General features: G+C 44.2%; 2 protein-coding genes across 2 annotated transcripts in view; both read left to right on the top strand.

Annotated features, from left to right (window-relative positions):
- Positions 1–12,522, top strand: part of LOC148047608 (uncharacterized) — a 90,625-nt gene that overhangs the window by 23,688 nt on the left and 54,415 nt on the right. The gene's annotated exons all lie outside the window — the stretch shown is intronic.
- LOC148047611 (uncharacterized) lies at positions 5,495–7,984 on the top strand. The gene is made up of 2 exons (XM_087708092.1): positions 5,495–5,508; positions 5,739–7,984. Exons 1-2 carry the CDS (start codon positions 5,495–5,497, stop codon positions 7,156–7,158), a joined length of 1,434 nt encoding a protein of 477 aa, XP_087564218.1. The 3' UTR covers positions 7,159–7,984.

Genomic DNA, 12,522 nt, shown 5'->3' with positions numbered 1-12,522 from the left:
GGTTGTGGGGGCTCCCATCACTGGAGGGTTTGTGACAGAGCTGGGAGGGACCTTGCAGGGCTTCTATTCCGACGCCCTGATCAAGCAGGAGACCCAACATCATTTCAGACAAATGGCTGTCCTGCCTCTGATTAAAAGCCACCAGGGATGGAGCCCCCACAACCTCTGAAGGGAAAACCTTCCACTGGTTCACTGTTCTTAGTGTCAGGAAGTTTCTCCTTAGTTCGAAGTTGCTTCTCTCCTTGATTAGTTTCCATCCAGTTCCTTGTCCTGTCTTCAGGGGCTTTGGAGAATAGGTTGACACCCCTCCCTCTTTTGTGGCAACTCCTCAAGTATTGGAAGATGGCTATCATGTCTCCCCTAGTCCTTCCTTTCACTAGACTAGACATACCCAATTCTTGCAACCTCTTAATTATATTTTAGCCTCCAGCCCCCTAATCCTCTTTGTTGCTCTTTTCTGCATTCTTTCCAGAGTCTCAATAACTTTTTTATGATATGGTGACCAAACTGTCTGCAATTGTCTAAGTGTGGTCTTACTCTTTATAAAGTGGTACTAGTAATTCACATGATCTTGATTCTATCTCTCTGTTAATGCAGCCTAGTATTGTATTGGCTTTTTGGGGCCAGTGCAATGCACAGCTGGCCCATATCTAAATGATTGTCCACTAGGACTTCAAGGTTCCTCTTATTACTTGAGCCAACCTATTCTATACCAGTACATTTGGTTTCCCCTTCATTGAATTTCATTTTGTTAGGTAGGGCCCAGTGTTGAAATCTATCAAGATTCTCTATCTTGAGCTTATCTTCTGAGGTGTTGGCTATTCCTGCCAACTTGGAGTCATTTACAAATTTGATGTGTTCCTGTTGGACTCCCTCATCGAAGGGATTTACAAAGATATTAAAAGAGTACTAAAACAGAACCTTGGGATACCCACTGCTTACTTCTCTCCATATAGGTATAGTCCCATTAAGGAATACACTTTGAGTGTGGTTTGTCAGCCAGTTATGAATCCATCTGTGTGGAAGGATGTACCTATCCCATATTTTTCTAATTTACCAAGAAGTAGGTTATGGTCTACTTTGTCAACTGCCTTACTGAAATCCAACTATACAATGTATTAGATTGGTCCGTTAATTTAGTCACTTTGTGTAAGAATGAAATAACATGTTGACTTCTGGTTATATATTTGCTTGCTTCTAGATGTTTGCAGATCTTTTGTTTCATTATCTTTTCCAAGATCTTCCCAGGTAGTGATGTCAGGCTAATTGGCCTTCAGTTTTATGAATCCATTTTTCTCCCCTTTTTTGAAGATGGGAACCATATCCGGTCTTTTTCAAACCATCAGTAGTTCCTTGGTGCATTTTTTTAATTTGTATTCCTAGTCTGCCTTTTACAGTTCTGTTTTGGTAGGTTTGGCTATTTTTTTTATTTTTGCTAAAGATAGATGCAAATGATGAATTAAGTAGCTCTGCTGTGCCTCTACTGCTCATCACTTCCTTGCCGTCATCTCCCATTAGTGCACTGACTGTTTCCTTGAGTTTTTTCTTGTTTTATACATGTTTTAAAATGATTTTTGATATTTGTTGCAAGTTTTAGTTCATTCTCAGCATGACGTTGATTTCAACATTGCAGATTTGGGGTAAATGCTGCTATTCTGCCTTAGTTATGTGTCCTCTTTCCATTTTTTATACTGATCCTTTTTTTCATTCAGTTTATCAGATAAATCTTTATGCAACCATGCTGGATTCTTCTTGGATATCTTGTTTTCCCTTTTCAGTAATATTGTATTGGGCTGGGCTTTTATGATCATACTAGTAAGTTGGGTACTCGTGCTTCGCTACAGAAATGGAACAGCAATAGGTAGCATTCTTTACCATCACCCTCCATTATCCTGTAGCTGTAAAAGGCAGCAGCAGACACAGTCTTCTTGAGAGGAACTTTGGTGTTGGTTCACACTGAGGTATATTGATGTAATAGCCATCTTCTCCATGGCAGAACATCAGAAGCTACTGGAGAGCTTCATAGGCACCGTACAGCTCACTGATTCTTAACAACCAATTTTCTCTGCTGTGGAGAACAATATCTCTTTTCTCAAAATCCTGGGTGACAATGAGAACAGCCACTTCTCTAGTCATGGGGCATTGAAACGATCTTGGTGCCCTCCAGAAGGCTTCCTATCAGCATTAATCACCACTTGGAAATCCTTGGAAGTATGGCTGAAGGGGAGAGAGGTGCACCACCACTGTAGCTCATCCCAGGACCCTCAATCTGCCATTCCTAAACACAGCACAGCTACCTGTGCAAGGCGGCAAACCAACATAGCTTGTGGCTTGGCTAGGACCGTTGTGAGCATGGTTGGGCATTGGGTGGAGTCACGGGAAGGTTTAAACGGTGGAGGGGAGCGCTGGGCTTCAGCCTTGACTTCATCTCACTATATCTTATCACTGGATGTTTTTCGGATCATGCTGAAGCATGGAAAATAAAACAATACTGAGAATTGTGTAGTTTATTGTTTATTTCTGAGGTTCAAATTTAAAACTAGAGAAATACTTATTAGTCCAAGGCATTGATCTCATTTGTGACTGATTAGCATAGGGGTTATTAGATGTATATCTTTTTTACAGCCTTTCTACTGACTTGGGGATGAGTTTGATGATACTTGTGTGCAGCTTCCCTTACTTGTGTTTTCCTAATCCCATCTGTAAATCTTTTTCTGCATTTTTGCCTCTTTTCCCGATAACCGGTGTTACACTAGAAGGAACAGATTCCTCTGAACTGGGGAGTAAAATAAGGGGGGGGGAATCTGCCTCTGCCTACCAGCATCCATTAGTATTCATCTGGCTAGCGTCCTGTCAGTGTGTGAGAGAGTTGATGGGTGTTTGGAAACAAACAGTATTTGCTGTGTGAACAAGAAGGAGAGAGGAAGGAGCCTGGATGTGGCTTAGCTCAACTGTTCTGTAGTAAAGCTGCTTGCTGCTGTGAAAGTGAAACTCCTCTTTTGAGGTGAAGAGGGGGAGTAGAACCTCTTAGCATCAGAGTTTGGAATTGATTTCTTTTCAGGTGGGGAGGGGAAGTAGAACTCCTTAGCATCAGAGGGCTAGTTTGAAAGTGAAACAGTATTTGCTTAGTGAGCAAGGAGATAGGAAGGAGCCTGGCTATTGGTTAGCTCAACTGTTCTGTAGTACAGCTGCTTCCTGCTGTGAAAGTAAAACCAAAACTGAATCTCCTCTTCTATGTTTGTGTTTTGCATTTGGAACAGATTTCTTCTCTGATTAGGGGAGGGAGTAGAACTAGTTAGCATGATGGCATGTTAATAATAATATGGGAAATACTAATGCTCTGATGGTAATTTCGAAAAATCTTTTCTTAGTGAGCACCTAGAAGCCAAGAGGAACATACGTGGAAAATTTGAGGTTTGTAGGCTTTATGGTTCTGGAGATTTTGTGATAATGCATGAGTGGTATTTCTTTTAAATATAGATATAGATTTCCCAATATTTCCCACAGTCCTTGCATTGTTTTCTCCTTTAGGATTTTTATCCATGAAATTTTGCTTAGGCTCTGAATTTCTTAAAATCAGCTCTTCTAAAGTTTAAGACACTTGTTGGATTATATTCTATCCTTATTTGTAGCTGAGGACTTTCATTAGCAAAAGTGGTGTACACTCTTTTTCTTTTTTCACCTCATCTCTAACCATTTTATAAACAAAGTTACATTTTTCTTTGAATCTTACAGATGAACAGGATGGCAATAAGAGCACTCGGGACAACTGTAAACAACAATCAGTGTTGAAAAGGGAAGAAAATCAAGCCAGAAATCAAAATATTTTCCATTTCCTGCAGAAAACCTTACAAATCTGTTCCTCCTCCAGCAGCTGTTTGACAAAAGAGAAAATTAAGAAAGAATAAGTACATTATGCAGAATTCAAAGATAAATTAAATGAGAGTGGAAGGGAGATTATTTATAATTCAGCAAAAGAGGGAAATATCTGGAAGCCTGTTGGAAGGAAAAGATCAATAGTAAAGCAATGTAGAAGAGACAGGAATGCAGGCCTCTCCCTTAGAGAAAGAAGACGGCTTGAATGAAAGCACCCTTAAACAAGGCATTGTCCATATTTTTTACCTTCTCAAGAATATCAGTGGTGCAAAAGTTTCATAAATTTGCCTATTGTGGGAAAAGCACACATTGCAAATCACAGCTGATTATGCACAAGAGGAGATGGAAAGCCACACAAATTACCTGAATGTGACAAAAACTATGGTCACAAAAGCTCCCTTGTTGTTCATGGAAGCACCTCCACAAAGGAGGGAAGCCACAAAAGTGCTCCCAATGTGGTAAATGCTTTAGTGAGCATGGCAACATGGTGCTATATCAGATAACTCACAGGAGGGAGAAACATATGACTGTGCAGATTGTGTGAAAGTTTCATTAGAAATTCCCAGGTCTTGAGATACTAAAGGATGCACACAAAGGAATAAAACCATTTTAACATCCTTTCTGTGGGAAATGTTTCAGTGAGGCACCTGAGGACTTCCGCAAAAGAGAAACCTTTTGAATGTCCCGATCGTGGAAAAAAATATAGTCACAATTTAGGTCTCGTGATGCATCAGTAGATTGACTCCAGGGAGAAACTCTATGAGTATCTAGATTGTGGGGAAAACGTCATAGGGAAATTTCCATCTCAAGAGACACCAAAGAACTCACACAGACGAAAAACCCTCTGAATGTCCTGATTATGGGAAACTCACAAGTCTGGTGATACACCAGAACACTCCCATAGGAGGGAAATGCTTTGTATGTCCTGACTGTTGGGAACTTTCAGTTATGATTGCAATTTGTGAAACCCCAGAGAAATCATAAAAGAGAAAAACCCATTCAATATCCTGCCTGTGGGAGAAGTTTCAATTGTAATTTCACCTGGTAATACATCAGACGATTCACTCCATGGAGAAACCTTATAAGTGTAGAGATTGTGGGAAAAGTTTCATTAGAAATTCCCACCTCTTAAGACATAAGACCATGCACACAGGAGAGAAACCCTTTGAATGTTCTGACTGTGGGAAAAGTTTCAGTCGCAATGCCCACCTGGTGATACATCAGCTAACTCACACAAGAGAGAAACCCTTTGAATGTTCTATCTGTGGGAAAAGCTGTTGTGATAATTCTAGTCTGGTGAGACACCAGAGGACTCACACAGGAGAGAAACCCTTTGAATGTCCTATTTGTGGGAAAAGTTTTAGTGATAATTTCAGTGTGGTGACCCACCAGAGGACTCACACGGGAGAGAAACCCTTTAAATGTTCTATCTGTGGGGAAAGCTTTAGTTATAATTCTAAACTGGTGAGACACAAGAGGACTCATACAGGAGTGAAACCCTTTGAATGTCTTGTTTGTGGGAAAAGTTTTAGTGATAATTCCAGCCTGGTGAGACACCAGAGGACCCACACAGGAGAGAAACTCTTCGAATGTCCTATCTGTGGGAAAAGTTTTAGTAATGATTCTAATCTGGTGAGACACCAGAGGACTCACACAGGAGAGAAACCCTTTGAATGTCCTGATTGTGGGAAATGTTTTAGTCAGAATTCCAGCCTGGTGACACACCAGAGGACTCACACAGGAGAGAAACCCTTTAAATGTTCTATCTGTGGGGAAAGCTTTAGTTATAATTCTAAACTGGTGAGACACAAGAGGACTCATACAGGAGTGAAACCCTTTGAATGTCTTGTTTGTGGGAAAAGTTTTAGTGATAATTCCAGCCTGGTGAGACACCAGAGGACCCACACAGGAGAGAAACCCTTTGAATGTTCTATCTGTGGGAAAAGCTGTTGTGATAATTCTAGTCTGGTGAGACACCAGAGGACTCACACAGGAGAGAAACCCTTTGAATGTCCTATTTGTGGGAAAAGTTTTAGTGATAATTTCAGTGTGGTGACCCACCAGAGGACTCACACGGGAGAGAAACCCTTTGAATGCCCTATCTGTGGGAAAAGCTTTAGTAATAATTCCAATCTGATGAAACACCAGAGGACTCACATAGGAGAGAAACCCTTTGAATGTCCTGATTGTGGGAAATGTTTTAGTCAGAATTCCAGCCTGGTGACACACCAGAGGACTCACACAGGAGAGAAACCCTTTAAATGTTCTATCTGTGGGGAAAGCTTTAGTTATAATTCTAAACTGGTGAGACACAAGAGGACTCATACAGGAGTGAAACCCTTTGAATGTCTTGTTTGTGGGAAAAGTTTTAGTGATAATTCCAGCCTGGTGAGACACCAGAGGACCCACACAGGAGAGAAACCCTTTGAATGTTCTATCTGTGGGAAAAGCTGTTGTGATAATTCTAGTCTGGTGAGACACCAGAGGACTCACACAGGAGAGAAACCCTTTGAATGTCCTATTTGTGGGAAAAGTTTTAGTGATAATTTCAGTGTGGTGACCCACCAGAGGACTCACACGGGAGAGAAACCCTTTGAATGCCCTATCTGTGGGAAAAGCTTTAGTAATAATTCCAATCTGATGAAACACCAGAGGACTCACATAGGAGAGAAACCCTTTGAATGTCCTGATTGTGGGAAATGTTTTAGTCGGAATTCCAGCCTGGTGACACACCAGAGGACTCACACAGGAGAGAAACCCTTTAAATGTTCTATCTGTGGGGAAAGCTTTAGTTATAATTCTAAACTGGTGAGACACAAGAGGACTCATACAGGAGTGAAACCCTTTGAATGTCTTGTTTGTGGGAAAAGTTTTAGTGAGAATTCCAGCCTGGTGAAACACCAGAGGACCCACACAGGAGAGAAACTCTTCGAATGTCCTATCTGTGGGAAAGGTTTCCGTCAGAATTCCCACCTGGTTGAACACCAGAGGAGTCACACAGGAGAGAAACCCTTTAAATGTCCTATCTGTGGGGAAAACTATAGTTATAATTCTAATCTGGTGAGACACAAGAGGACACACACAGGAGTGAAACCCTTTGAATGTCCTGATTGTGGGAAAAGATTTAGTGTCAGTTCCAGCCTGCTGAGACACCAGAGGACTCACACAGGAGAAAAACCCTTTGAATGTTCTATCTGTGGGAAAAGCTTTAATGATAATTCCAATATGGTGGCACACCAGAGGACTCACACAGGAGAGAAACCCTTTGAATTGCCTGATTGAGGGAGAGGTTTTGTCAGGGCTGCTGCACTCAGTACCCAAGAAAGAAAGAGGTTTCAGTCAGAATTCTCAGCTGGTGATACACCAGAGGACTCACACAGGAGAGAAACCCTTTGAATGTCCTGACTGTGGGAAAAGTTTTAGTCTGAGTTCCACCCTGCTGAGACACCAGAGGACTCACACCGTGGAGAAATCTTTGAAATGTCCAGTCTGCGGACATTACTTCAAGCATGAATCATACCTTATTGCACACAAGGTAATCCATATGATGAAATATAGATGAGTTTAAAGAATGCTTGGATTTCATTTGTGATCTCCCATTGAAAATGTAGGTGAGAATTGATTGTTTGAATTTTGGCCTGGTTCATTTTGCTCAAGCATTTCTCAGGATTAAATTTGTAAGTGGAGTGAAAAGGAAATTGGAAAATGGTTAACTACTAGTTTCTGATTATCAGCAGAACCTTCTGTATATTTCCTTTTCCGGAATTAATGAAATTCCTCAAAAAGGAATTTTGGGTGGAGCTTTTGTCTGTTGAGTATGGCATTGCCACATGTGGAGTTTCAGCTACCTTGGTTTCACCCGATTTTCAGCTCCAGAATTCCACAGCTCGCCTAAAAGTAGTCCTCAAGATATAACCATTATGGGCCTTGAATTTCGGTTGCATGTTCCAATGGCTGTTAAGTGAAATTGCTTTCCTTAATTACCCAAATTCTCCTGCTCTCCCTGATGCAGCCATTAATCAAATGTGCGAGTCGCTAGGTAGAACACTGTCTACTCAGAGCTGGGGAAAAGTCTTGGAGGCCTAGCGCAAAGCCAGGCTTGCTTGCCATAGGCATCCATACGCCTCCCCCGTTCTCCAAGACACCCTTGTGCTCTGTATCCTAACCCTTGAGTTCCCTTAGTCATTCACTCCCCGTTACATCTGACTCCCACCCCACCCGACTTCACACCCTCCTCCTTCTTACCTTTAAAGATCTCTGAACCTCATGTTGGGGAGGGAAGGAAGGACATGTATCAGTGCTGGCTAACATTTTTTGGATTGTGTGCCAAAAGCGGGGAGGAGAGCAGGTAGGGCGTGCTTGGGCGTGCCCACACCCATAATACCATGTGCGCGACCCCAGCACACATGTATGTATGACCAGCGGTCCCCCACTTTTACCACTCTATTTTTCCCCTCCCCATGCTCCAGATACTTTTTAGCAACCTGGGAGAGCGAAAACAGCCTACACCATCCGCCCGGAGGCTTCAGGAGCTTCCCTGAAGCCTCAGGAGAGCGATAACCTACAGGCAATCCGGAAGTTCGAGAATGGTGACTATGCTCCATCCAACAAGGAATTGAGAGTATTTTTTAGGTCCTTGGGAATGCAATTATGTCAGTGGTTGAAAAGATCCACAGATCTGCCTATTGTGGGAAAAGGAAAGATTGTAGAATTATGCTCGAGGGGATCCACACTGGAGAAAAGCCATATCAGTGTTCCCAATGCAGCAAAAGCTTTAGTCAGAATGGCTTCCCAGTTGTTCATGGAAAAGCTGAAAACCCGATGGTTCACACAGGCGGGAGGCCTTTTGAATGTCCTAACTTAGGGGAAAGGAGTGGTATTTGGGAGTGGTTGGCACAGCAATTCAATATTCTTTTTATGCGTGAAGATTTTGCTCTACGGTTGTTGCTTTTAATGGGGGCAGAGGTTGGCAATGTCTGGGGAAGGAAAGGCATGCTTTCCACAAAGCAAAGGCTGGTTATAGGAACAGGGCGGCCTAAACTCATTGGGCTGGAGATGTTAACCGTGCTCAAAACATTGGCCGGGCTTCTCATACTTATTGCAGCAGCCACAATGCAAGGAGCTGCTCTTACGGTACACACCCTCCAATTGTCAGCAGCTGTACCGCTTTCTTTAGGGAAGGAGCCTCATCGTGAGCGCTTCTTTTGTAGCCCCTTCACAGGTCACCCGTTTGTGTTGTCCCCTGCCAATGACCACCCGGCTGCCCCTCCCACCTCCAGGGCTTTCATCAGAGTGCCCAGGTCCATCATGCCAGTGGTGCCAAACATGCTGATTTTTTTCCAGGCTCTGGTGGCTGCGTCTCCAGTCACGGGGCTTCTCTTCATGCCGTTGCCATTGCCTCCTTGCCGCTCCTGCCCAGGGATAAAGCAAGCCCTTCTTCCTGGAGCCCCACCGACAAACAATCGAAGCTTGTCTCCTCCACTGGCGCGTCTGCTTCCCCTTCCCCCGGTTCTCAGAAAAGCTGCTTGTTGGGCCAGGGCACCCGAGAGAAGCGCTGGGTGGCCATTTTGAAAGGGGCAGGAGCAGTTTATGCAGTGGGCAAGCCATTAGCTACTGTCTGAGCTTCCTCGGTATGGGAACCTCCCTGGGAATTGTTGCCTGGCTTATGTGTTTGGACAAACAGGACACTGTGGAAAAGGGAAGGGAAGAGGAGGAGGAGCCTTATCCAGAGGTCATATGGCAGATAAAAGCTGCAAGGCTCTGCCATCGTCTTTTCAGGCGAGTTGTCAAGTTCTCTGGCCTCTGCCCAAACTGGCCCGGAAGTGGCGTGTGATCCCTAGGCCAGACCGGCTTCGGGAAACACACCAGAAGGGCTGCGATGCCACAGTCTCCCACATGCTCCCCTACTACCTGCACATGGCAGTACACCCACCACCAGTATCTGCCAGCTCGCCCTCCCTCACCCACCGTCCAGCCTGTGCCCTTCGTCCTTACCTTTGTGAGCAGCAATGAACAGAAGTACACAGCTCAGCTGCTAGATTCTGCAAGGTACATATAAGGCCAATGGCTGGAGGAGGGATGATGAGGCTGGCGGGAAAAGCCAGCCATACAAGGAGTGGCTCAAAATCGAGGGGCGGGGCTTAATCCTACCACTGTGCAGGCTGGATACGTCATGTTGGTGGGCCATATCCAGCCCGCAAGCTGTAGTTTGAGGACTCCTGATATAAAGCTTCCCCTTTTTGGTTTTTGTTCTGTGAAACTAAGACCCAACAGTCTCCCAATTCCATGGAGAGGTGGCATGCCCCATTAGTCAATTTCTTCACTGAAGAGGTAGCAGAAAGATTTCCAAACTCCTACCTATCTACCTACCTACTCTCTCTCTCTACCTACATACCTACTCTCTCCCCACCTATCCACTGTATTTCTCTCTCTTTTTCTATTTCTCTCTATCCCTCTACGTACCTACTGTATTTCTCTATTTCCCCATCTATCTCTATTTCTCTCTCTCTATCCTTTTATCTATCTACCTACCTACCTGACTACTCTCTCTCCCTACCTACCTACTGTATTTCTCTCTCTTTCTCTTCCTGTCTCTCCCTCTATCTACCTACCGACTTTTTTAAAAAAAATTGCCTCTTCAAAACCTTGGTGTGTCTTATACTCCAGTGCGTCTTATACTCTGAAAAATATGGGTACTTATTTTTTTTCTCCAAGGGATCAGAGACATTTAACAGTTACATTTGCCTCCAGGGAACACAAAGACTTTGACACCCACACCCACACACGTGTACACACACAAGGAGAAAATGAGAGGAAAAACAAAACTCTCAGGCTCACACACATGATACTGGTCATTCCCACCATAAATCTCAGTTAAATTAGGGAAGGCACAGATCTTAACAAATGTATCATGTGATTGCATGGAAAACAGAGAGGGAAAGAAAAAATGAACAAAAAAACCAAATTCCCCAACGTTCCTATTTATATATTTCCCTTTTAAGTATTTTTATTTAGCCAAATTTGTTTTTCTTGCTTCATCCCTGAGCAGAGTCCATTTCTCACATACCTTGGCCCACGTGCGTATTCTTCATTCCTGTCCGGACAGGTAATTTGTTCCAAACCCAGGTCTCCATCAGTCTCCCTTGAGGAGATTTCAGTGGCATCCTAGATTCTGAACTTCCCATTTCCTGGTCTGCTCTTCCCACTGTCCGCGACAAGACTCCAAGGCTCCACTCTTTTCTTTTACTTGGGTCTCTTGCAACCATGGAATACACCACCCCCAACAGGCGAATGTACCTTCTAACCTGTGGTCAGCCCTCAGTTTTTCAGGCAAATGGCCTGGGAGGATTCTCTCTGCAAAATTACTCAGAGTATGGGTACCTCCTTTCCAGAATAGGGATCTGCTCAGTGGTGCTCAGCCAGTCACCCAAGAGTGAACCTCTCATTTGCCTTTTAACCCCTTCCCACGCACTCTCTCCCTTTTACCTACAGAAGGTCCTGTGCTCTGGCAAATCCCCCATGCTCTCCAGACTCTGTTGGTCTTTCTGCAGTTAGGAAATGCACAGAGGGAGCAAGATCCAGAGAAGGGATTTTTTTCTCAAGCGCATTCACACACAGAGACACATACTATCTTTCACTTCCTGGGCTTTTAAATTTAAAATGTAGAGGTGTTGATGTTGATCTTTATTGGTCTTGTATGCCGCCCACTCCCGAAGGACTCCGGGCGGCTTACAATAAACAAGGGAAGGGGATAAATAAACAAAACAACACTTTAAAATACACAACAGTCACAGTTTCCGTGGGGCTGGATATTTCGAAAGCCCCCCGGCCTGCTGGAGCAGCCAGGACTTAACGGCTTTGCGGAAGGCCGGAAGGGTAGTAAGGGTCCGGATCTCCACGGGGAGGTCGTTCCAGAGGGCTGGAGCTGCGACAGAGAAGGCTCTCCCCCGGGGAGTCGCCAGCTGACATTGGCTGGCAGATGGAATCCAGAGAAGACCTCACCTGTGAGATCTAATCGGTCTATGGGAGGTAATCGGCAGGAGGCGGTCTCTCAGGTACCCAGGTCCGATGCCATGTAGGGCTTTATAGGTAACGACCAGCACATTGAAGCGGGTCCGGAGACTAATGGGTAGCCAGTGCAGCTCGCGGAGGATAGGTGTGACGTGGGTGTACCTGGGTGCACTCACAATGGCTCGCGCAGCTGCGTTCTGGACCAGCTGAAGTCTTCAAACACTCTTCAAGGGCAGCCCCATGTAGAGCGTGTTACAGTAATCCAGAAAGTACAGAAAGGTACTCATCTTTCCAATCAGCCTTTGAACTCAACATTCAAAACCCCTTTAAAACCTTTGTTCCAAATGGCCAAGGTCTGGGGAAAATCCACCCACCAACTCAATGGGTCTGTGCCAGCAAGGGAGGCTTACCCAGGCCAGGTCCATTGGTCAGGTTAGTTTGGAGTCCCATCTGGTCACCAAATTGTTGAAAGAAATGTCCATCTGGATTCAGTTCCAAGTGGGAAAAACACTGGAAACATGGACACTGCTTGGAAAAATGGTTTAATGGTGGACAGGAACATATGGTTTGAAGTCCGGGGCAAAATGAGCACATAGGTGAGAGAGAGAGAGAGAGAGAGAGAAAGATTAATACCCT

The sequence above is a fragment of the Thamnophis sirtalis genome, unplaced genomic scaffold, assembly GCF_051295495.1.
Source record: "Thamnophis sirtalis isolate CommonGarterSnake01/CBP01778 unplaced genomic scaffold, rThaSir2_p1.2 scaffold_3, whole genome shotgun sequence".
NCBI lineage: Eukaryota > Metazoa > Chordata > Lepidosauria > Squamata > Natricidae > Thamnophis > Thamnophis sirtalis.
This window is presented reverse-complemented; position numbering and strand designations above follow the sequence as displayed.